The sequence below is a fragment of the Carassius auratus genome, chromosome 34 (assembly GCF_003368295.1).
Source record: "Carassius auratus strain Wakin chromosome 34, ASM336829v1, whole genome shotgun sequence".
NCBI classification, from domain to species: Eukaryota; Metazoa; Chordata; class Actinopteri; order Cypriniformes; family Cyprinidae; genus Carassius; species Carassius auratus.
In genome coordinates, this window is record NC_039276.1 from 23995384 (window position 1) to 24022240 (window position 26857).

Below are 26857 nucleotides of genomic sequence, written 5' to 3' on the forward strand. Positions count from 1 at the left end.
TTACATTGCAAAGGTGTTTTTGTTGTTTAGTAGCAGAAATATGCAGTTATTAGCCATGTCCACTGTATTTTTTGTTGGTTTTCATGAGACCCCCCCTTGAAAAGACCAGGACCCCCCCATTGCCCCCCCAATCAAAATTGTCTGGAGCCGCCACTGCCTCAGTGTAGTTGGAGTGTTTACAGATTTCTTCCCCTCATTTTCTTGAGACAGCAGATGCCATCTGGTGTCTTTCAGCTTCAGATACACACAGGCCTTTCAAGTGATAGCTGCCCAGTTCAATTTAGCGTCAGGTTTATATGTATGACAGGACTATACCACGTCACACTGTGCATGGCTGTCAAGCAGCAGGCTTTGATCAAAGGGAGGTGTGTCTGTGTTCAAGAGAGCTCGGCCAGTCATATTGAGCCCTTCTTAGTTTTAATCAGTGTATGATCTTCATTTAGACCTGTCAAGGTTAAACAAAGCTGGCAGCTTTTACATTTTTTTTTCTCTCTACAGTTTCTATGTTCTTGTTTTCGTCTTAACTCAACGGTTCAGCATTTCCTCACCTAAAATGTGTCGGTGGCCCTGTCCCAAAATAAATGATGACTTTAAGTTTACATCTGGAGTGCCATTTGGACAGGACCAATATGTACACTTGTATAACTTTTACGAATTTTTATTGTGTGTGAGTATAGTGCTTACTGTTTACTTTGTGGTCTTGCGTGTTTCACTTTGGTCCCAAAAAGACCTCAAAGAATCTTACAGTGAACAGTTTTTCTTAATGTGAAGAAAAGTTTAATAATCTAATGAATACTTATCTCATAAATCACTAAAGTGGAAATTGAAAGTCAATAGAATTTTTCAATGGACGTTAAAAGTTCTTCATGGAACCATAAATACGTTTCTTTTCTTCTTTTTTTACAGTGATCTGTTTGAACACTTTTTCATGCTTTGTACTTTGTGTGTGTGTGTGTGTGTTTCTGTTTGGGACGATCTGTCTTATCATTTCTGTTGTCCAGCTGCTATCAGTCATGTGTTGTGCCGCCCACCTGCCTCTGGCTGTGCCGCTAAGCCCTTTCTGGAGTCCTGATGGACAACCCTGTGATAAGAGCAGCAACATGATCTCTGTGTTTGCTTTTGATGTGACCCACAACAGAGGTGGACAGATTCTTGTGCTTTAAAGGGCAAGAGAAATTAAACAACCACAGTTTAATGTTCATGACGACATAGTTGATTTCATTTAGTTTTTTTTTTTCTTTATTGACATTGCCATGGATCCTACACTAGTTCTTTTCCATAAATCCATGAACATGTTTTGTAATTAAGTGTGGTAGGTGGTGTATTTGTTCTCTACACATGCAGTTGCAGTGAGCATTGAGAACATTTCAAAAATTGTTATTACATAGTTCCATTAACTGTATTTAATGCCTTAAAATTTAATGGTGCTAGTTCCAAGTATTTCCACCTAAATGTGGACAAATTGAGTAAATGAAAGTGACACACAGCCAAGTATATGGTGACCCATATTCAGAATTCAAGCTCTGCATTTAACCCATCCAAAGTGTACACACAAACACACACCCAGAGCAGTGGGCAGTCATTGATGCTTCAGCACCCAGGGAGCAGTTGGGGTTCAGTGCCTTGCTCAAAGGTAACCAAGTTGTGGTATTGCCCGCCCAAAACATGAACCCACAACCTTAGGGTTAGAAGTCATGTTCTCTAACCACTAGGCCACGACTTCCCCTACATGGTTGTCCTTCATATGAAGAGCTTTTTCCTCCACTAACAACTGGGGAGGTATTTGTTCAGAGATTTCTCTGTTGGCTGCAGTGTCTTGACTGAAAGCAGGATTCTGTCATGAATGAGAATATAAGACAGATATGGACCCCAGGTGTGTATAATTTCACTAGCTCTTGCTTGAGGTTATTAAATATTAGAGGTGCTGAAGTACGTTGCTGACAGGGGCAATCAACAGCTCTCCCTATCACCAGGATTTTTCTCTTCTTTAAACTCTTGCACTCCTGAGACTTAGTATATGGCGCCCTCTTCTGTCCTTAATGTAGTGAACAGATTAACTAAGAAGTGAATTTCAGAAACGTTGAGAAAGCCAAGCTATATATTAGCAGGGGCGTCGCTAGGCCCTTTTTAGGCCCAGCCCCCCTAAAAATTATTTGATTAATTAATTAGTGATCGCTTCAGTCCCCTTTAAAAACTCATTTGAGACGGTGGCAAGCTGCATCAAGTTCCGGCTCCTCCCCTTATCTGAGTCTGCATGGATTCAGCGCGTTTTTCAATCCACAGGGGCGCCGAGCAGAGCGAACATCAGAGAGTACAAGGTGTGTGTGTGTGCGTGTGTGCGTGTGCGCGTGCGTGCGTGTGTGCGTGTGGTGTGTGTGTTATCGCATCCAATACCAGGACGTCTTCGCTGCGTTCACTTTCAGCCTTTATCACAGTGTGACAGATGTTTTTTCTTCCAACAAAAATGAAGCGATTAACACCCATGAAAACATACTTTAGAAAACGATCATGATTTATTTTAATTTACTTTTTGAAATTGAAAACATATTATTGTGTATTTCGGCATTACATTATGCAGCCATGCAAAATAAATTATAAATTAAGTACTAAATGGCACAGAGAGAGAAACATCATGTGGAGTTATTTTGTTTTCTATTATTTAACATAATTTTGTATTAAGTAATAATTAATCATTAGTGTATCATGATACATATATTAGAGTAAGAGTAAAGGGATCTGTGTTTTTTTTTTTTTTTTTTAAGTAATTGATTTATAGAAGTGGCAAATTGATAATGATGTTATTTTTAATAAATATAAATAAATATAGAACAGATTAAACATATTGCCAATAGACAATTACATTAATACATGTTTTGTCTATATTCTTAATGAATATTAGCTGGTTAGTTAAATGATTTGAAATGAAATAAATGTTCAGCCTCACACACACACACACACAATACCACCGTGTTCCCAAGATTCATTGCAGTCATTGAACCCATATGTTGTTTTAATTTTCTGCCAATTTCCACGTACATTTCATAAGAAAAAGCAGTGGTATCATCAAAGGATAAACATGAATGTCCTAATACTGAATCAGGAAGTCTTTATTGTAAAAAAAATAAATAAATAAAAATCTACATTCCCAATTCAAAATTTTCCAGTGACTGGTCACATGTAAAAAACTGTATTAGTTTTTTTTACAGTGTTAAATATGGCTCAGTCAGTACTCCTACTCCCATATATGAAATACAGGGAATACAATGGAATAGTGGATTGCAATAAGGTTAGTAGTATACAACCCTACCCTAATAGTAAAATAATATTTTTTAATCATACCCTTATTGGGGGCTGAGCCCCCCTAAAATCAAAATCTTAGAATCGCCCCTGTATATTAGTATATTAATACTAATTAATAGTGTGTTTTATTGAGACACTGTTTTCCAAATGAATGTTGTTCAGTGCTTTGACGCAATGTATTTTGTTTAAAGCACTATATAAATAAAGGTGATTGATATTAGTACTGTGTCGGATATTCACTTGTGGCTGTTCATTTCCTCCATTTAAACATTTAATTTACCTTTGCTTTCATCTAACACTTACTAAAATTAACTTTTAAAAACAACTGATAATGTAATAATAATGTGATTCAAAACACATCTGAAGTATAGATTTATTAATACTGTGCTGTATTTTTTGACATGATTTTTTTAGATATAATTTTAACACTTTTTCAATATATTAAATAATTTTATATCATATTGATTATCAATTTTTAATATGAATACCCCCGTGTACATGTATCCCTATATATGAGATCAGAGAACATATGTGATGTTAAGCATGCAGCTGGACTGTCACCCAGTGTTAGACAAACTTTGCTTTATTAGTTTTATAGAGTGCATTTTTTATAACTAACCACAAGGTGGTGGGAGAATGCAAAGAGTGACATACACAAGGCAGATGTAGAATCCATTAGGACAATGATACTAAACACACTTGATTAAACTGCTATATCTAGTCATCTGGCTTCATTGAAAAATGTTCTGATAACGAGTTTACTGTATATCTGGGACGTAACTCACATGTTCTTGCCTTGACTCAGTAATGTACTCCCCAATAACAGTTGTCTCTCAATGCATGCTGTGTTGCTGATTCATATCTGTAATTAGGTAAACTTTTCAAATGCCGCATCAGAAGCCCTTCAGAAGAAATGTACTGGACTGAAAGGAAAGGATTATTTAATGTTCATAGACATTTCTTTTCACAGTAACTGTGTAAGGTTGCTGCAGTAGGTGAATATTCATAACCCTCTGCATATTCATTAGACAGGTGCTGTTCTGACTGCAGTACTCTACTGTCAGTTCTAGCAGTGTAATGCTGCATCGTGGGCAATTCCTCTGAGTCTCACAGGTTCCTTGTGTCTTGTAGTCTTTGGAGTGTGTTTTGTTATCACACTATGTGCATTGTAATTTACGATTTGTGACATACTATATTTTCAAAGATAATACTCTCAATATGAGTAGTGAGTGAATGTAATGTATTGGTTTTTTTTTTTTTTTGTGCCATAATGTGCACTATGCCACGGGTCAGTTAATTGTAACCCTCAAATACAAATAAACGCTCTGCAAACATCTTTAAGACTTTATAATATAATTAACTCAAAGTATTATAATTCAAATGTAGTAGTCAAAGGTACTTTGGGGCGTATTAAAGTTGATCTGTCCTCCCAGCTGTTATGATCAGACAGGCCTTCTGTCATTTGGCAGAGCCACAGATGGGAGACCAGCATGGGGTCAGTACCAAGAAGACAAAGACCACTACCTTTTAACTTACACAGAAAAACAGTGTGTTTCTGTGCAAATTAATCTAGCAGTCTAATAAACCTGGCATTGTGTATTAAGAAAGCTGCTGGCTCTGTGACAAACTGCTCACTGCTTTTGTTCATCCTCTTTTCTAAGTCGTTTTGGATAAAAGCGTAACTCTTAATGTAAACAGGATTTGAGACATTTCATATTTGAATTGCAATCATCAGGCAGAATGACATTTAATGAGAATTTTGTGTATCCTGACAAAATATTAGTATATAAAGAATGATTCAATTAGGCTAATTATAGAGCAAATGTTAATGTTGACTGCTTTAATCCAGATTCAAGCGGAATAGAGCATCTTGATCCAGGAATGAATTTGTGTTTCCTTTCAATAATCTAATTGAAATTTAAAAGCACTACTCATGTAACCTCCGTTTCTGCCAAGACAGAGTAATTTGCTTGCAGTAAGTGGTTCCAAAAAATCAAAAACATGGGAAATTTTCATTCCTTTTATGTGGTTTAAAAATATATATTTTGAAAAGTGTAGAAAACCATCTGGGCCAAAGATTATTAAATTATTATTTACAATTTTTCATTGCATTTATCTTGATTATATTTGATTGTTTTCTTTTTTTAACTATTTCAGTGCTAAGTAGGTTAAATGTAAAAGCTGAGGAGAGAATTGTAGCCTGTCTGGGAATAGCAGAACTATAGTTGGCTCATGCGGTCTAAAAATTCCACCTTCTGAAGTGATTATGTGGACGCAGGCGTTTGTTTCTATTGGTGCTTTAGTCTGTCATTCGTCTTCTGTAGCCCTGAGGTTGGCTAATTACACAGACATGATGGGATAATCCCGGTTAACGGAAGATGATGTCAGATTGGTTTGGCTCACCACAGATCCTAGTTAAGGTAGGCAATGCAAGACTTCAGTCACCATTGCAGAAGAAGTGGAGGGAGTGTCTGACTGCTCTGGAATTTCCTTTCTGATGGGCCGTCAGTCCACCTGCTAACATGCCTGTATAACTAACCAAATGGAGCTGCACTTGTGACCTGATACGTTCAATCTCTATTGCGACGTCTCCGCGCGCGCAGGGCCGTTTCATAACACGTTGTCGCGCGCTCTGCGATATGGGGACTGTGCTCTCTGTATCACCTATAGCAACTAAAGGGACCGTTCTGCAAGATGGAGAAGACGAAGCCAACGGGAAAATAGAGAAAAGCCTAAAAAAACAGTCAGTGATCGTGTCCACGCTCACATTTAAGCGACTAGTGACTGCATCAAGTAAGAAAAAAAGTGCCAAGAAAGTAAGTCCGAATCCTCTTCCACTGCCAGCGAGCAGTCAGGTCGAGCATCTGAATCAGGAGAACTTCAGGAAATCGCAACAGTCCGAGAAGAAAACAAAAAATAGAGCTCTTGCGGTGTCCATTCCCACGGTTCCTCACCATCTGGACCAAGACCAGGACCAGTCCACTCCAGCGGCGAAGCAACTGGTGTCGGTTCAGAAGCAGCCCAGCAGCCGGTCGCTCGTCTCGCCGAGGCGCGTGATCGTCCAGGCCTCCACCGGGGAGCTGCTCCATTGTCTGGGCGAATTCCTGTGCAAACGATGCTGCAAAGTCAAGGAACTCACCCCAAATGCGGTTATCCTCTGGTTCCGAAATGTGGACAGGACTCTGCTGTTGCAGGGCTGGCAGGACCACGGGTTCATTACGCCTGCCAACCTCGTGTTCGTCTATCTCCTCATTAGGGAAACTGTAACCGATGATGTTGACAATCCACGTGAACTCCAAGGGACTTTTCTGACCTGCCTCTATCTGGCATATTCCTACATAGGAAACGAGATTTCGTACCCTCTCAAGCCTTTCATGGTCGACACCAATAAGGACGTGTTCTGGGAACGTTCGTTAGATGTCATCGATAAACTGAGCGGCAAAATGCTGCAGATTAACGTGGATCCGCACTTTTTCACAGAGGTTTTCCAAGATTTAAAAAACAAAGGAGATCTTAAGAAGGATGGAAGCGAACTGGACCGCTGAGTGTGATCAGAATCTGAGCAGAGATCAATTACTACCGATTAATTGGATGTAATTGTAATCAGCTCTGCCTGACTGTTGCATTGCACCATGAGCCGATTAATCAATTAAGTATTTATGACACTGTTGTGTTGGCTTTGTTTTAACAGTAGTATTAAGTAGCCCGGTGAAGCGATTCATAATTGCCAACATCGCTTCACCGGTGTAGCTGCAGTTTTACGCATGTCGTATAGATACATCAGTTGCTGTGATTCACAATCATTCATAAAAAGGGAAGACACAACGTTTATTAACTGTCAGTCTCATCTGTCATTTCTAAGTTATCTGGGTCTCTATCCTCCTGAGATCTAAAGATATGTTGTATGCATTAGATTTGTTTTACATAATTTAAGTGATTGGTGTTGCCCAACAAAATGTATTCATTTAGTTCTAAATATATATATATACCATTTATGGAATATTATATTGACCACATTATTATTAAAACGTCTGGACGTTGCTTTATCAAGTCTTGAAAGATACTGTGGACAGATGACTGGGTCTCAGGAGGGTAAAGCTCCAGTTGAAAAGATGAATGGAACTATCCAAGGTGCTGACCTGTGTGTGCTCAACTTACTCTACTGACAGACGCCTGTCTCCAGCCATTCTGGATCTGAAACTTGAAAGTGTTTTCTCTTCACTGGGATGTGCCAATTCATGTGTGATCTTACTGTTTTGATTCATTCACACTGGTTTGAAAAAATGGCAAATCATGCTTGGAGTTCATTTTATACTGCGACGTGATTCTTCAGTGCTCTTGCTTGAACGAATTAAACTCAGTCTGTCTGGATTTCTTGATCGATAATGAACGCATCGAGCTCATTAATGCACTGACCACGTGCCATTTGACTAAATATTATGGTATGATTATATAGCATCCATTTAACTTTTTCACTCTTAACTTCAGTTGATCTTTGGGACATAGCACCCCTCCATCATCTCTACTGTGTTCAATAAAACTCACAATCTCTTATACACGCAGTCACTTTGCTTATACTTTTTCGTATAACTTACAGTTTATATTCCTTCTCTGTTTATTTTACGTGTTTTTTTATTTATTTTTATTTATTTATTTGCTCTTTCAATCGTTTCCCTTTGATTCCTAATCATATTTTTGAAAATTTAATTAATTTATCTTATTATCAATCTAGTTACTTTACAGATGGATCAATCCTGTTTAGGACTTCACTCCAATGCTAGCCTACGTAATTTTTTTTCTTCTTCTTTTTTATTTATTTATTTTTTTTCCTGTGGTCTTTTTTCATCGATCGTTAACCAATCCCGTTCAACTGAAAGCAAAAATGAGCGAGTCTCGCAGAGTTGTGAATAAAATACTCGACCTGAATGATCTTCGAGTTCATTGGCTGGAATTTGCTGCAGTCTGTGAGAGGGGTTTCTCTGGGTCAGCGGAAGACAGTGAATTGGGCCTTCTTCTCTCCAGTCTGTCGCTATAGTAACCGCAGGATCGCTCGTTCACGGCACCGCGGAACCGCGCACGCTTTGTCTTCAAGCCACATGCACGCTAGAAATATACTCAAGGAGACTATTTTGTGTCAAGCAATTTTCAAGTAGCTCGCAATCAACACCTGTTACAGTTTTGTAACTATTTTGAAATCTCCTGTTGTAAGCATCTCTCTGTCTGTCTGTTAATCTGTCTGTCTACATATATATATATATATATATATATATATATATATATATATATATATATATATATATATATATATATATATATATATATATATATATATATATATTAAAGTTGTAAATAAGATTACTGGAGTACTTTTTACAATAAAATACTATTTCTGTCTTTCAACTTCACAATGTAAGGTTTAAATTAAATGTGTTATACTTGCCAATTCTTAATGAAACCATTTTTACTCAAAATTGCTTTGACAAATCAGAAAAGACTGAAATTGTATTTTCTTGTGAAACATACTCCGAATGTTTTATTTACAATGTTGAAAAGCAATTTCAGATCATTGTTAGTTCTTCTTTTTTAAATTACAATTTTCAGAATTCTATTTTAATTAAAAAAGGAAATCTTTATTCAGTTCTGAATTGTAGACAATTGATTCATAATATTCAAAAACAATATCAGCGACACTAATATGATGTATGATTGTTCATTATTAGTTGCACCTTAGAAGCTTCCAGGATCCTTAGTAAATAAGTGATTACCCACGGACCCTAAATAAAGTGCCAAGTACGTTATGTACGATGATTAGTTCTTTTTTTGTCCTTGTTTCCTTAATCTGTCATAAGGCTTTTTTCCAGTAGTCACGGTCATCTTGACCTTAACGACACTGTGCCCTGCTATATATACTGTATATAAGCGGTCTTACCTAAGGTTTTCCACTAACTGATCCCAGATTAGTAGAAATATCACACTGGAAATCAAAGTGTCAGTTGTAATACTCTTTTGGCAGGTCAGTGAATAAACACCTTTACCATGAGCACATCAAAACAAGCCAGTGAAAGCTCTCCTCTTCAAATAGACAACTTAGTTATCTACATTACACCATTAAAAAGAAGAAGAATATACTTATTTTTTTCTAAGGAATAATTAGGCCAAACATTTAAGTGTAATCATTTACTCACCCTCATGTTTTTTTTTTTGTTTGTTTTACGAAAAAGGAGACATTTTGAAGAATGTTCATGCTGCTTTTTTCAGCTGATGAAGATAAAGACATAGACATCCAATCAGAATCAGTCCTGCTTTAAAGTACTCAAGCATTTAAACTGACAGACAACAGAAAACTAATAATCAGAACCTTATCATCACGTTGGTGTGAACGCTTATTGTTATATTATACAGTTACCTTTTAATGTATCGCTCTTAGTGTAAATGTCACATGAAACAGATAACAGGTTTAAAAAAATAAAATAAAACATGAATAATATAAAACATTGCAAATGGGATATTCTTTGTCTGAATATTTAAGCATTCAGTATGGAATAATGAGCCACAATCGTGATTACACTTTTTTTTTCAGTCTCTCTGGGGGAGAGCGAGATGGAGGATGTAGAGTCAGAGTGGGCGTTCAGTGACTGACTTGAATGGATGATACATTCAATGCCACCCACTGACTGGGAGTTAGTCACTGGATCACACAGACAGATTCAAAGCAGTACTGCTCATCAAGGTTTCACTAGGGGCTACCAGCCAACATCCCTCTCTCCTGTCACAGAGGGTTGTTTACCAGAAAGACCATTATTTCAGCAGCTTTTTAGGGGGCTAATAACCATTAACAATCCTGAATTAGATTGATTGCTCTTCAAGTTCCTTCAATGATAGCATTTATCATTGACTCAACATGACCAGCAAGTGGCACCAATTTAACTAAAACATTGGGCCTTTGTAAATGCCTTAAAGCAGTACCAGTGTGTGAGTTAAAAGTATTTGAATATGTTAGATTGTGTACACTTGATTAGGGCAGAGGAGATTTGAAATGCTTTCCTCCAACCTGTGTGTTATGCAAAAATTGGGGCATTGGGTTTAGGACAGATAATATCCAGATTAACTCTTGTATACTCAATTACACCCTAAAGCACAGGAGAGTTTATTATAAGAGTATAGATTATACACTCCTTGTTGTTATGATTTACATTTATCTCCCATCCCCTACTTCTCTCAAATAAAAATGGGTTACTATTTTTGATGTAATAATATCTAAGAATTTAGCATGTATTTACTACTATAATCTGATGTAACTTTTTGTAGGGTTACATATAAACAGATCAAATGTTTTAAACAGCATTAGCCACAGAAAGTTATAAACATTAAGAACATTCATAAATTGTTGATTATTTTGAAGATATATTAAATTAATACAATTATTATAGTTCGAATATAGGGGAGGAGAGGGCTAATTGTCACAACAAATTATTATAGTATGTGTTAAAGGGGCTGTACAAAATTTCAAAAGCTGTTTTAGATGTGTCTACACAAAAACTGACTTCCAAAAAGTGTCAAGATTAAGCAAACCCCTGGAGGATCCGTTTTTTTTTTTTTTCTTTACACTTTTTTTACATCTTAAGCTCACATACAAATATTGCTTTTGACTGAGCGAAAGCAAAGAGTCTGCGCAGACACTTTCTCTAAGCTGGAGTCTGTGAGCTGGATTTAAAACAGGTCCAGTGTGTCAGTGCAAACAAATCCTTAAATGACGGAGCCCAGAAGAGCTGCTATTGACATGCCGATCACACTGATGGGACTTATGAGTCTCCTCACAATGCACAGAAATCCTGGAGAAATACCTCATCTATGACGTCAAATAAACTACCAGCCAATTAAACAAGAAGCCATTTCCACAAAGTAGGAAATGCATTGCCATTTGTATATCTTAGTATTCATACGTTAAGGAAAATGCCGGGATTCCTTTCTTACTTGCTTGTCTCTTTCAGTATTTTAATATATGAAGCTGAAAGAATATCCTTTGGCGCTGTCTCTCTAAAAAGATGTAGAAATGGTTGAATATAGATACATGGCGTCCTCTTGTGTCCACATTGTGTAATTGTAAAACGAAGAGCGCGCGCACGCTTTTTAGGCGATGTATAGGCCTGCGGCAAAACCCACTCACGTTTACTTAATTATATATATATATATATATATATATATATATATATATATATAAGACCAAGTGTATTTTTATTATGTAAACTACCGGTATAATATACTAATATTGTATTATAGTTATTATATACGAGTTGTCTGGAACGCAGCATTAGGTTAACATTTCACCTTTAACTTTATTCAAGTGCAATGTGAATATAATTAAGGCTTTTGATTGTACTTTATTGTACACTTTATTACTACAAATTAATTAATTAAAAAGGGCATCTAAATTTAATGACTGAAAAAAAAAAAAAGAAGAAATGTAGGAAATTTACTTAAACCAGTCATGTATTGGACCCGGAAATAACAGATATTAGGCCTATATAGTAGGCTATAATATTCATTTATAAGTATTATATTATATTATATTATATTATATTATATTATATTATATTATATTATATTATATTATATTATATTATATTATATTATATTTACATAAAACTGTTTTCTTTGTCTATGCACTTAGGGTTTCACGATTACTTCAGAGCAGATCAGTGATAAAGATCAGTCGTAAGATCGTTTTTACAAACTTCTTAGACTTACAGTACGAAGCTTTTGGGAAACGAAGCCCTGTAAGTTTAAAAACTCAAAATATTATTGTTAGTTAAAAAAGAGCTTTTATTAAAACCATAAGCTCATAAAATGACTCGTTTTGGAATGTGGCACTTTATAACAGAACCATACAGATGACATTACAAGATTACAAGACAAAACAATAATAATCTTTTAATTCCTGTGAACCATCGATCGCGAGTGCAGTTGCGTCATGCCGTGATCTCTTCTCTTCTCTTTCAGGTTAGAAGCGGCGCAAATGCTTAGCCTGTCAGAAAACGGGACATCAACGGGGGTGTGGTCAATCTGTGTATAATGATAAAAATTAGCGAAGCGCTCCAGTGAAACAGTGTTTGTTTGCTCTACTTGCTACGGATTCATTTTTAAACAAGACACAGTAGTCTAGGATGCAGGCTTTTCAGAGAGACAAGTGAACCATTGATGCAGCGCTTGTCTAATACATAATGCGAGTAAACTTGTTTTACCACTAATGCATTGTCTGCTCCAGACTTTTCTGCAGAGAGAGACTAAAAAACAGGATAGAAAATAGTATTACTTCTAAATTATGTTTAAAAAAAAAATATTAAATCACACTTATACGTGAACCTCAGAGAACATAATAAAATAAAAAAAATGCAGTTCATGCCATTTAATGATGAATCAATCAGTGACAAAGTGATATTTGTTTTCCATAGTGCTAAACTGCTTTCTTAAAGTGATGAACATTACCAATCCACCAAATGTCATTCCCAAATTATCCAGCAAAAAAAAAAAAAGAAAAAGAAATTATCCAGCAAAAAAAAAAGAAAAAAAAGAAATTATCCAGCAAAAAAAAGAAAAAAAAAAAAAGAAAAAAAAAATCAGTTATAGTGATTATTGATATTAGGCCTATTTAGGTTATTTAAACTGTTGATGTTGTTAACGCAACTTAAATGCGACGCAGACACGGCACCGAAGGGTCCTGGCGGTTGCAGGTTGTGGCTGTGATAGAGGGTTGGAGGAGATCCGGGCCAGTATGAGAACCCCGACGGACCAGCACCTGGGGCAACCAGACTGAGCTTGGAAATGCCTGAAAACTGGATAGGAGCGAAGTTACTCTGGAATTTGTAAATAGCTTGTTCGGTTGAGGAGGGCTGGCACACTTGCGCCAAGCCGTTAAAGTCAAATTTGTACGCGTAACGCTTTCCGTGCACCTTGGTCATGATGTTTTTGTCGTAGTAATAGCGCAGAGCTCGGCTCAGTTTGTCATAGTTCATGTTCGGTTTACTCTTGCGCTCCCCCCACCGTCTGGCCACCTCGTCCGGGTCTATCAGTTTAAACTCTCCATTGGTGCCCTCCCAGCTGATGCAGGTCATATTGGCGCTGTCAGACAGCAGCTCCAGAAGAAATTGCCAAAGCTGGATTTGTCCACTTCCTAAAACGCAAAGCAAACAGAATCAGTATTGAAGAGTGAAAGTAAATAACGGACACTCTTTTATGTTATTAAACTACAAAAACAGTTTTACTGAGTTCTTGGAATGGTTTATATGGTTCTTTATAATGGCTTCTTGGTTCTGCACCAATCTTAAAATCTAAGGGTTCTTTATGGATCCATTATTATTATTACTATTATTTTATCATATATATTATTATTATTATTATTATTATTATTATTATTATTATTATTATTATTTTTATAGCGTTAAAAATGTTCTTAAAATGCTTTTTACACACACAGAATAGTAAGATTTTTACACTGTAAGATTATTCTGGGAACAAAAAATGCTCAATGTCATCACAGGCGAAACCCCTCTTTTGGAACGTTTAAGAGATGGTTTTCTAAAGCACTATAAATATATAAATATATCAAAAGTCTAACCATGCACACAATAGCATCGGCCTGTTTTAAAAAAGCAAGAATCCATCGCAACACTCACCTTTTTGCACGCCTGTGTTGATGGGAGTCCAAGAAGGGCTTTTGTTTTCCTTCAGAAGATTTTCTGTGGGGTCTGAAAGAAAGCGTTTAAAATACGTCTGACATTTTGCATATAGCTTTGATTCACATTCTAAATGCCATCTGAAGATATTGGGGTAACATTACTAAAACGCAACAGATGCATTAAACATATTTCCCCCGTCTGTATTTTTATAATTTGTACTTTTAGAGAAAACACGCAATGTCACCCTTCTATAAATAACAAATCGCGGCAAAAGAGGTTAAATATTATGAGTATGGTCGTGTTGCTGCTCGATGTATTTGCCCAGACTTCAGCGCTGAGGTCAGGAAACGCGTCCAGGAAAAAGGATATCCGATTTCCGACAAAAGAGGACACGCGTTCCAGATGGAGAAGTCAGAGACACTGGCGATGGCGCGCAGCATTGCACCCGCATACCCCTAACATCGCCCATTTCTTTTTAGTCATTTCATCAATATTTCTCATTTTACGCACAAAAAGACTGTGTACCTGAGAGATACATGTTAAACACAAGGCTTCCTCCACTGTTCTGTCGCATTGTGGTGGTGGACGTGAAAGGGTAGGCTTTCATTGGCGCAAAGATTTTTATTAAACTTTATCTCAAAACTGTGATCTGGAATAAATGTGAGACAGATTGAAGTTTCCAGGCAACTGTCACAAGCCCCATCTCTGAGACAATATTCAGACAGCAATTTCCTTCGGTGCAATGGTTTAATTAAAAGAGCAATTTACCTCTGTCATCCCTCCCCGTCTCCACAATAAAAAGGAAGCGATAGAAATTCGGCCTTATCAATCCACCATCAAGGTTTAATAAAGTTTCTGCGTTAAGATCAGAGTTTCTATGGAGAATTGAAGTGTTTGACATGGAAACCGGTTCAGATGCTTTTTATTTCCGCCTTTTTGCCTCTTTGTAAACAGAAAGGCCTGTTCTATGTTGGTTGAGAATATTTACCTTTTAACTATGCCTAAGTGCGTAATGGTAAACAAGAACATTTTATCCCAAATTTATGCTGCTTTAATACGCTATAGATGGTATTGTAAACCCCCTGCCCTGTTTATCACTTCTTTTGGACTGTTACATAATGCAGGCATATTCGTATACTGGTTATTTATTTATTTTTATTTTTTTCATTTTAATATGGCTTTTCTAAACTAGTGTAATATTCTGCCTTTCTAAATTGATGATTTTTTATCATGTGACACATTTTTATTACGAAAGTTTATTATGAATTTCATGTATTTTTCATGTGCGTTTTTTACAAAACCAAATCTTAACAAATAGTAGCATAACAGATATAGATTTAGGTTCTGATGTAGAGATTGTGAGTGTTTATTTATTTAAAATAACAACACCAAAAAATTGATTGGGTTCATGATAATAATCCCACATAACCATGCACTCCTGAATTAATTGAGTAACAGAAAAAGAAAAGAAATAAAAACGAGAAGGAAGATCATTTTTTTTATTATATTTACAGGGGTGTGTATTTATTGTTTAAAACTGACAATAAGGGTGGTTAAATACCTTGTAATAAGGGCTAAATAATTCTCATGTCAGGTCCTGTGATTGCATTTTGTTTATTGTGTGTATAACCTGTATACATTGTACAATATTTGACTGCATCAGCTTTAACTGTCAGAACAGCATAATTACCAACATGAACAAACATTAATATCACATGTAGCCTAATCATTTTACTCTTCTTGAAGTTCTTGCATCGTTCTGACGCGCTCTGTCGTGTTGTCTCTGGCGTCCCAGACTTGCTTTAGCTGCCTGAGTCATTAAATAGATCGCAGGCAACTTAAAACAAGCCCCGGATGCAAGTCAAGGATTCAGTTTGTCCACGCGACATACTGTAGACAGCTCCTTCATCCTGGTGCACGATGAATACTCCTAAATACAGTAATTAGGAAATCACGGGAAAAGAAACTAGACAATAAAAATGTAGAGAATAGTTGAGAAATCTGCTATAGAAGATAATTTCATTATGTTTTTAATATCAAGGGATAGCTATTAAAGATTACACACTGTAAAAACAGAACGGTTAATTTAAGTAGATTTTACCTGAATCCACAGTTTATTTGCTCTGTTTATTTTTATTTTTTTCAATAAACTGATTTTGTTTTTTTGTTTTTTGTTTTTTTTTAGATTTTTATTTGTTTTGAATTCAAATGTTTGTGCTAAAATGATCAAATTAAATTTTAAGATGAGGCCTTGCTGGGGATTGATAAATAGGCTAATATAATAGTCAATTAAACTACAAATTAATAATTTGTTGATAACCAATTGATAAATTACCAATATGTAAAATGTCCATGTTTTAATAACCGTACAAATTTGTTCAGTAGTGGGTAAATTGTAACTTCAGCGCCTTTTAGGCTATTTGTTATTTATTTCAGTTCAGGGATAGGTAAAAAAATTTTCTAAACACCGTTAATGTGAAGCAGGAAAAACACTGGAAAATTAGCTAGTCATAGCCTATCAAAGTATACATAGCACAAACAACATTGTAATATAGATATTTAACAAATTGTGTTACAGTACTCCCCTGTCTCCCCTTCTATTGTTGATGTAACCAAACCTTGTCAGGTTGATTTAACTCTAATGAATACGATTTTTATTTAAATATTTTACTAGAATATAACTAATCAATTTATGTTATACGTTTAAAAGTACCCTAGCGTATTTAGGTCATTTATTTAAAAGTTTTACTGTGTGCAGTTTAAAAGGTTTGATCTGTGATTCATAGCTTTATAACCTGTCTGCCATTTCCTGCTAAACACTGAGCACAGCGCCGGTCTATTTCCTGATTTGCTCCCTTAATAAGTTGACTTACCCCGTCCTGTTATGTCAGACTGCAGCCTGTCTCAGATCCAGCTGCTTTCAGCACTCTTGTCTGTCTTAAAATCATTGACCTTAGAACGAGTGCTACACTTTTAATCAGCTCGTAGTGAAATGTGTATTTGATAAAGGTGTGTACGGTTGAACTTTTAGGAGATCCTGGACTGGGTGTGGGAGCGGGTTTTCAAACAGCAACTGCTCGGTCCACGTCTGATCCTGTGAGGGGGTGTGTGCAGCCAAATACAGCGTCCTGAACGGTTACAACACAAACAAGAGGCGGAATCTCACCCGGATCCCAGGTTTACGGACAATTTGATGGGACGAAGAACCCGCACTTTCTAGCATATAGTTAAAAAGATTCGTCCATTGCTCTAGGCTGTTTTTAACAATGAAAAAAAAATATACAGGTGCATCTCAATAAATTAGAGGTGCATCTCAATAAATTAGAAAGTCGTGGAAAAGTTTGTTAATTTCAGTAATTCAACTCAAATTGTGAAACTCATGTATAAATAAATTCAATGCACACAGACTGAAGTAGTTTAAGTGCATTGGTGGGTTTTTGTTAAATGTGAGCCAAAATACTCACAGTTAAAAGAACCAAAGACTTAAACTACTTCAGTCTGTGTGCACTGAATTCATTTAATAGCCTACACAAGTTTCACAATTTGAGTTAAATTACTGAAATTAACTTTTCCATGACATTCTAATTTATGGAGATGCACCTGTATTTAATCAGCAAAGGTCAGGACCTCGGACAGCTCCAAACAAACCCAAATGAGTGAGACTCCCTCTCCCACATCATTCATTTGTTGTACATTAACCCCCCCCCCCCCCCCTGCATTTTCCATACTTATGGGCTATAACATATGTTGAAGAGATATATATTCAAAATTTTCTTTACTTTTCTTTCTTTATCCTCATAAACCCTGTACATGGCTCAAGAACCAAGAATGGGAAAGACTGGCAGTACCGATATATTGCTGTAAACTGTTTTCAGTCCACATTTGTAAGAACGTAAAATATTATTACTGCATTGGTAATTGTTAACCGCATTTGAATGTTTTTATTAAAATAATGCAAATAATTAAAATTAAATAAATGTTTCAAAACAAATGTTACTTTAATTATTTTCAATTTCCTTTTCCATGACTGCTATGTAGAATAATTTCATTTTGAAGTATTTAGTGACAAAGTCAATCTACTGTAAGTAGGCCTACAATACCGTAATAGAGTATTCCGCCTCTGTAAATACAATGAATTGACAAAACAGTAAAAATACATGATACTACAGCGGGAAGTTGTCTTTTGTGATAACATTACTGTACATGTTGTTTACAGTGGTAGTAGTATAAAATACAGTGGTCAGCTGTGTGTGTGTGTGTATATATTCACACCGCACATACAAATGCCAACAAACATTAACAAGTTGGGTGTTGGATTTAGAATTTTATGAAAAATAACTGTCCTGTTCACACTGCCCCAACAAACGGCAACAAATTTAGAGTACACATATACAAATAATTTACATAAATATGTAAAGTAAAATAATTGTTAAAATATTTTATTTCATTTTATACGTATTTAGATTTGTTATTAACTTTCTTTATATAGTACAGACCAAAAGTTTGGACACACCTTCTCATTCAAAGAGTTTTCTTTATTTTCATGACTATGAAAATTGTAGATTCACGCTGAAGGCATCAAAACTATGAATTAACACATGTGGAATTATATATGAAATTATATACATAACAAAAAAGTGTGAAACAACTGAAATATGTCATATTCTAGGTTCTTCAAAGTAGCCACCTTTTGCTTTGATTACTGCTTTGCACACTCTTGGCATTCTCTTGATGAGCTTCAAGAGCTAGTCACCTGAAATGGTCTTCCAACAGTCTTGAAGGAGTTCCCCGAGAGATGCTTAGCACTTGTTGGCCCTTTTGCCTTCTGTCTGCGGTCCAGCTCACCCCTAAACCATCTCGATTGGGTTCAGGTCCGGTGACTGTGGAGGCCAGGTCATCTGGCGCAGCACCCCATAACTCTGCTTCTTGGTCAAATAGCCCTTATTAATTTTATATGAATGTATATGTGAATGTATCTGAAATCCTCGAAAGCAGGTCCACAAAGAACAAATAATGAGGCATTAACATAAAGTTATTCATGTTTATTAGAAATATTACAGTCTCATATCCATCAAATAGGTGGTTTAGGACATCATTAAGCAAGACTTCACTTTGATCAGCTAGCATAAAACATCCTAATAGTTAAATATAATAAAGTGGCTTGTTCCTCCTTCTGTCTAGTCTGACTATTCTAGAAAAAAACTTTCTAAAATAAGAGCATGATTACATTTACCAGGAAATCTGGTAGGCCTGTTCTAATTACATATGGGCCTAGCTTTAAAAAAAAACACTCGGATCTGCTTGTTTTACATTAATAATTACCTCTTAGCAGATCCATGAACTGAGCAGAGAAGTAAGGAATTGCCACAAACACTCTTTTACTACAATTTAAATAATGTCTTTATTGCATATAGTATTAACATAGCCTGACAAGGTGGGTACAAAATGGTGTTGGGTCTTATTGCTGAATTCTGCGCATAGACTGGATCTGATTGGTGTGTGCCTGGGTGCCGTACTCTTTGTAGCATCTGTACTCTCCTTGGTGTCTGTCCCTCTCAAAGATGTACTGATATCCACGGTAACCGGGAAACTGATAGCCTACCCAGCTGCCAGAGAAAAAGACAAATCTCCTTTATTGCACTGCACACCAATAAGACTGTGTGCAGGGAGCTGCTACATCAGTGATACATTATTAGTCACAAAGAAATGGATATCCACAAAGGACAACACTCTGTATAATATAGTTATATAGTAATAAAGACAATTGATGTAATGTTTGTTACACAAAATGTTTTGATTGCATGTATTGTAGATATGTGTTTTAAAGGCATTTACTGAAAATCATATATATATATGAAATCAAAATATTTTGTCTGAATTTTGTAATAGACATTCAAGGAAACTGAATAATTAATTACAGTTATTCAATATTTAGTTATTGATCCTAGTTTATTAATAAAGGACAGATGACCAGTGTTAAAAAGGTGAATGAGGTGACTTACGCTCCAGAGTTGACTTTGATTGAGGGAACGTCCTTGCTACACCAACCCATGGCTTGAAGGGAAGGATAATCCTCACACATCTCAAATTTACGTCCCATGAAGTCTTCACATTCATAGAGGGTAATCTTACTGTCACTGTGGTTCTGTCGGGGAGAGCATGAGTGTGAGAAATTAAATCATAGAGGTGATGAGTTTGAGGATATCTGTTATGAAGTGAACCTAATGTGCTGTTTCAACAAAGAAATTGCAGAAATTATGAAAGAGGTGCTGGAGTAAGGCTTCACAGATTTGACAATAATGTTGCGTGTGCCCTCCGGGATAAACTTACAGCACATTTAATAGGCCTGAAAGAGAGCATGTGCTCTGTTCTGTAACTGCTGTTGCCACTCCAGGCCTGGTAACAGGGATAGTCTCCTTTCTCCAGGATGAATTGCTGGCCCTGGAACTCAGGATACTCATACCCCACCCAGCTGAAAGAGTCAGAATGTCATAGCTAATGCAAACCAGGAAACAACAAACGTTTTACATGGCAGTGATCTCTGATCAGGACACAAAAGCAAACATAATAGTGTGGACTGAATGGAGCGGCTCTGTGTTCCTTTATCAGCTCATCTGTCATCACAGACAAACACAACACAGCTGGCAGCTGCCGGCCACATGAACTATCACTGCTATCTCTCTGTCATTGTTCCAGTTTGTATAAATATAACAGAATTTAGTTTATCGTTACAGTTGGAAATACTGTTTATGACTATGAAATATGAAATAAGTGGTTTTGTGGTATATATATATATATATATATATATATATATATATATATATATATATATATATATATATATATGTCTCTTAGGTTCAATGTGTCATCTTTTGAACAATAATATAGTAAAAACTTTAATAATATATTTTTATAATTAAAAAAAGTTTTCTATTTTAATATATTTTCAAATATAATTTATTCCTCTGATGTCAAAGCTGAATTTTCAGCATTGGAGTCTTTAGTGTCACATGATTCATCAGATATAATTCTAATATTCTGATTTGGTGCTAATTAAACATTTCGTATTACTATCAATGTTAAATTTGGGTTTTTTTCTGCAATGTTTACATTGTTTCAGGATTTTTTTAATGATTTTTTCTTTTTCTTTTTTCAAAAGAACAGCACTTTGACATAGAAATCTTTTTTAACGTAATGCCTTTACTGCTACATTCTATATTATTTAAATATATGTATATTTTTATCTTTAGTGTATATTTATTTTATATTTGTGCACATATTACTTTTTATAAATAACTCACTGAATCAATCAATCAAAATGTATCTCTAATATTATATATGGTCATATATCCTTCTCTGCTTCATATTTTGCACATTAAAACATCCAGAGGTTACACTTACGGGCAGTTCTCCACCTTAATGGAGCGAATCTTTCTGAAGTCTCTGTCCAGAATGTTCTGGCACTCAAATGTGAATTCACAGCTCTTGCCCTGGAAGTATTCCTCCTCGAACACGGTCATCCTAAACTTCCCCCTCTGCTCCAACTGCTCCTGTGGATTCATGGCTGCTGTCGATGACCGCACTCTCTATCAGGAAAATGAAGGAAGAGGGGCATAACCAAGACCACAGCGTGAATTCATGCACCCATGTGATAAATTCCTCGGTAGATCAAGTGAAAATCGATTCCTGGGTCAAGTGTTGATAGTATGTGTTTCCTGCTGACATTATCTTTTTTGGTCAATATGATCACATTCGCTCTGTCTGTGCTCTTTATCATTGCACAGGAATCTGATTTTACTCTTTGAGAGCTAAGACAGTGGCATACTCACATGCTGAGGTGGGACAGATCCAGTATAGTCAATCTGGTGGCCAAGCCCTTGTCCAGTGTTTTTATAGGACAGGGCCCCTCATTCAGTGCAGAATGTGCATCAGGCCTGCACACTCAGCAGCAGCCAGCAGAATAAAATGCATCGCTATTGTGGAGCCCTGCGCGACCTATTGTGGAGATCTTAGACCAACTGACTCATCAAAACTCCACTATCTGCCCCCACGCCAGACCCTTGGCTATTTACAATGGTGAGACTTTGAACAGACAGAGCAGATAATAGACTGAGCCCTGGTCAGTCTCCGGTGCCTGCTTGTGAATGCTCTCTCTGGGCCGAACTGGCTGCTGTTGGCCTAAGGGAGGACTTCTCTCGCCCTCGAATTTTTCTGAAAAATAATGATATTAGAATACATTTCACAAAGAATTTGATCACAGTTTCCACCTTATTTAGACAACGTGGAAGAAACAAATTTATTTGTATGTGAAATACGTTTTACTTTTTTTTATTGCCGCTGTAGAATAAGTGCAGTAAAGGATAAAACGTATTGCATTACAAAGCAGTGTGTTTATATTTACGATGGTGAATTAAAACGATATAATATGAGAATGATAACATTAGTTTGCAATATCAAGCAACATAATGAGCTGTTTTATTCGTCTGGAAGCAAATGATGCCGGAGGCCTCGCACATTCAAGCTACAAAATAGCTACGCTCGCACTTAGCCTACATTAAAAATAATGTGGAATAGGCATCCTATTCACATGACTAAATTGCCCAGGGGCGCGTGAAGGATTTCATCTGAGGAAAAGCACAGACGGTTTTTCTTTTCTTTCTCTCTCTCTCTCTCTCTCTCTCTCTCTCTCTCTCTTTACAAACAACACCTAAAAGATCAATTAATTATATGTTAATGTTACAAATTGTCTTGAGTAGACTGTGTAGTGACACACGGGTGCCAGTGCAAGCGAGCCACACCTCAAGTCAAATCGCATTTCCACTTGCTGTCGGACCAGGACCAGGTCTGCTCTAAAACCCGCCCTTAACACGCCTCTCTGAAGGAAACGTCACACAACCCAAGCATTTCATCAGCGAGGGCGAACGAAACACACACTTGCTCGGTCGCAGCTGCTTTTTTGACGACAGGAATGCACATGACAACACCAATTAAGGCTTTTAAGTCCATTTCATTCATTTAAAGCTGCGGTAGGGAACTTTTGACGCTCTAGCGGTTAATAAACAGAACTGCTTGCGTCTTGCGGAAGAACATCGTAGCCGGAACTACTTCTCTCTGTTTATGTCTATGAAGAATCACAAAGGTACTGGGTTACTCCGCCGCGGTATCCCCGAAGCAATCTAAAATAGTCCGAATATAAACACTTATTGTAGGTGCACCCTAGTGATTCAGGACAAGCCAAAAACACGGTTTGGAAAAATGGATTCATGGTGTACTTGCTTATTATATAAATTTTTCTACAAAGTTACGGACCGCAGCTCTGATTTGTTATTTTTTACCGGGAGCGATGGAGTTTCTGCAAATGGCAATAGGACCACTGGGAGGAGCCAGAGGAGCTTGATTTTTTCACAGATTATCTGTCTCATATTCTACTGTCAGGACATAATGACAGGTTTAATAAATATGTAAAAAAAAGTTTAAAAAGTTCCCTACAGCAGCTTTAACGATACATTTTCCATGATGCATGTACAGGTGAATCTCAGGAAATTAGAATGTTGTGGGAAAGTTCATTTATTTCAGTAATTCAACTCAAATTGTGAAACTTGCGTATTAAACAAATTCAATGCACACAGACTGGAGTAGTTTAAGTCTTTGGTTCATATTTTAAATGTAATGATTTAGAATACTTCATAATGAACATGTAAAATGAGTAAAAAAACAACTTTTAGAGCATGACCATGTTAAATACATTTTAAACATTACAATCAGTCCAGTTGTCAGCTGTGTTGAGGACATCTGGTGGTGTGATAACTTTACTGCATGACAGCAACTGGAATTTAGTAAGCTACATTTTAACATCTTTATGACCTTTATCACCACAGCATTCATTTGTATTATTCAAACAACCACATTTATTGCAATGATGCTGGAAACAAAACCCTATGAAATATTCTAATAAGCCAAGGCATACATATGTGTGTGTGCATCCAGTGTGATTATTCTCACTTGTTAGGTGTTGTTTGCTTAAGAACAGGCGCTGTAGAGATGCAGGGCGCACAGCTGGTGTCCTGTTATACTGATGTTACTGATCTGAGAGAAGCAATATATTTATAATTAAGTTGCATCCATAATGTAATTTTATAAGAGCACAGAGTAATCGCAACATACTAGCTCTTCTCAAAAATCAAAAATCTAAAAAATTCAGCAAAGATGCATTAAATCCAAAAGTGATATAATATAAAATATAATATAAAAACAACTATTTTCATAGATAACAATAATAAATTGATAACAATAAGAAATCAGCATATTGGAATGATTTCTGAAGGATCATGTAACACTGAAGACTGGAGTAATGAGTATGTACAGTATTTTAAGTTGTACTATTTTACAATATTACTGTTTTGATTCTGTCAAATAAATGCAGCCTTTATTAGCAATTGAGATTTCATTCAAAACATGAAAAAAATAAGAGGCTACATCAGAAGATGGTCTGTAAGGGTGTTTCAATATACAGTTCCAAATGCAAAAACAAGGTGTAACTGTCAGAGTGATTTGACTTGCAAATCAGTCCTTTGCAAATCAGAAAGTTTTCTTCCGCCTCACTCCAAAAGGAAACGGTGTTATTGTTTCCTCATACTGGCAGGATTTGGATATCTGTTAACAAAATATAAAGTTAAAGTTCATCAACATCTAAAAAGTGAATCAAATTTTAAATACTATTTGAAATGAAAAATATCCATGCATATTTCAGATGTGAAGATAAACATATTTAGTATTTTTTTTATGTAATATTATTATATTTGTTTTAGTTTATTATTGTTGTGTGTTGTCAGTTATCATCAAACCTTGTGTGAATATTGTCGTTCCTGATGTCATTCATTTATTTTGCAGAGGTGATGGTGAGGTGAAACTGGCCGCTACTCTCTAGTGCTGGGTGACGTTTTCTTTAGGGTGCCATGGAAACTAATCCTTCGAAGGGCAAATGTGAACAGCTCCAGACAGCTAGTGCAGGTGACATCTGCTCAGATAATGTCCTTTATATGTCTGAGCACAGGCCTAGTGCTTCTGCAGAACATGGCCATGACAGACAAAGACATTTCTACCCAGTCTACTGCCAAAGGCAAGAAAAAAGATAATTTGCATTTTCAACAGTAACTCTTTTAACTGCCACATAGACAACAGGCAATGTCTGTTTAACAGGTATAGCTGTTTGCTTAGCACTTTATGGAACAATAGCTATGCTTCATACAGAGACAAATACATTGTATTATAGACACAATATAACTGTCACAACATAAGCAGAACTGTAAATGCATCAAATGTTAAATAAACAAAAACAACGTCAAATTATAAAGTATTTGTTTACACTTAAAAGCAAACTGGCCAGTTGGTAAAGTTTGTTTTTCTGTTTTATTATAGAGATTAAATATGCCATTACACGCTGACTCAGTTATGAAAAGAAACATTCTGACATGGATAGAAACATATAGTAAGGATATGTACACAATATGAGGCATTCCTCAATTATCTGACTAGAATATATATATATATATATATATATATATATATATATATATATATATATATATATAGATAGATATATATATATAGATAGATATATATATATATATATATATACACACACACACACACACACACACACACACATCTATCTATTTACACACATGACGGTTTAATTCTTAATACTGTTGATCTTATAGTATTACAGGTGGTCCCGGTAATAAAAAAACAAACAAAAAATTACCCTTCCCAAATAAATAAATAAATAACATGAAAATAAGACATATGAGACGAATATTTCATATATGCATTCGCTAGTTCAGCGCATTATTCGCCTTTTATTAGACTAGTTTTCTTAAAGTGGTTAAGCTTCGGTGAGGAGTGTGACAGCAGGGCAGTGCTCTGGTGCTGGTGTTTTCCTGACGCGTGTCTGCATCTGCGTAACGCGAGCCGAACGAACAAAACCTTTTCATCTGCAGGTATTGTGCGTGTGGCTCAACGTAAGACAAGTACAGAAAACACACAAAACATTTATCCTGGACGTCCATTCATTCACTGGGTTTCTGATGATGACTTGACTTGTCTTCTTTCCCTGAAGAACAACAGATTTTCCCAAGTAATAACTTTCTTCAACAAAACAAAGCATCACATCATAGGCTAGTCCGTGCAAATGAAAATATGAATACACAGTTCATGACATTTAAATCATTTAAATATACATCGAAGTGTTAACAAAACCTGAGTAGGCTAAAAAAATAAATAAATAAAAACCTTACCGTGTAGTTTGGCTCATCAGTGGTATTATAATAGAACTACTAGCTAATGCACACAGATCTGAGACCTTTAGCTTTATAGAGCAGTGAGCAGGGGGGTTAATGCATTGATCTGCTCTCTGTCTTCAGTGCGCGGAACTCTGTCCTGGACACCTGTCACACGGTACTTTCCTCTCATCCAATATTGACACAAGGAGTCAAATGGGAGGGCCAGAGCAGATGACTGCTATGAAGTCAATTATGTCGCTCTGAGCGAACCGAGCTGGCGTTTCGTTGAAATACAAAAGCGGGGGAGACGTCTGGAGCACACTCCTGCAGGTGAAAACCTACTTAGCTTTCATAAATATAATCGGAGCATTAAAGGGCCTTTAAAAGTTTTGCTATCGAACCTTTTTTGTGTACATTTGTGCTCTTTTTATAGTCTATATGGAAAAGGGAAAAAAGTTCAAACGAGGACACGGAAAATACATTTGTATTTCCTAACTAAATATACAAGAATTATGTATATATATATAATTTTTTATTATTATCGTTTTAAACGAGGTAGCCTAAATGTCTCATTGCTGACATTAAACCACAACACAATTG

The 26857-nt window shown here is 36.1% G+C and overlaps 3 protein-coding genes and 1 long non-coding RNA gene across 4 annotated transcripts; 1 reads left to right on the forward strand and 3 right to left on the reverse strand.

The window, feature by feature from the left end:
- Positions 1-5479: 5479 nt before the first annotated feature.
- On the forward strand, positions 5480-7908 carry LOC113053584 (cyclin-dependent kinase 5 activator 1-like). Its single transcript, XM_026218718.1, has one exon. The coding sequence runs from the start codon at positions 5940-5942 to the stop codon at positions 6843-6845; it is 906 nt and encodes a 301-aa protein (XP_026074503.1). The 5' UTR covers positions 5480-5939; the 3' UTR covers positions 6846-7908.
- Positions 7909-12631: 4723 nt separating this feature from the next.
- On the reverse strand, positions 12632-15079 carry LOC113053784 (protein FEV-like). Its single transcript, XM_026219047.1, has 3 exons — positions 14502-15079; positions 13974-14045; positions 12632-13471 (listed from the first exon to the last, which is right to left on the reverse strand). Exons 1-3 carry the CDS (start codon positions 14581-14583, stop codon positions 12918-12920), a joined length of 708 nt encoding a protein of 235 aa, XP_026074832.1. The 5' UTR covers positions 14584-15079; the 3' UTR covers positions 12632-12917.
- Positions 15080-19003: 3924 nt separating this feature from the next.
- LOC113053585 (beta-crystallin A2-like) lies at positions 19004-21997 on the reverse strand. The gene is made up of 5 exons (XM_026218719.1): positions 21806-21997; positions 21378-21562; positions 20307-20448; positions 19979-20121; positions 19004-19582 (listed from the first exon to the last, which is right to left on the reverse strand). The coding sequence occupies exons 2-5, from the start codon at positions 21536-21538 to the stop codon at positions 19435-19437; spliced, it is 594 nt and encodes a 197-aa protein (XP_026074504.1). The 5' UTR covers positions 21539-21562; positions 21806-21997; the 3' UTR covers positions 19004-19434.
- A 2391-nt stretch (positions 21998-24388) lies between these two features.
- Positions 24389-25508, reverse strand: LOC113053586 (uncharacterized). Its single transcript, XR_003277249.1, has 2 exons — positions 24821-25508; positions 24389-24629 (listed from the first exon to the last, which is right to left on the reverse strand). It is a non-coding gene; the product is annotated as an uncharacterized LOC113053586 (long non-coding RNA).
- Positions 25509-26857: the final 1349 nt, after the last annotated feature.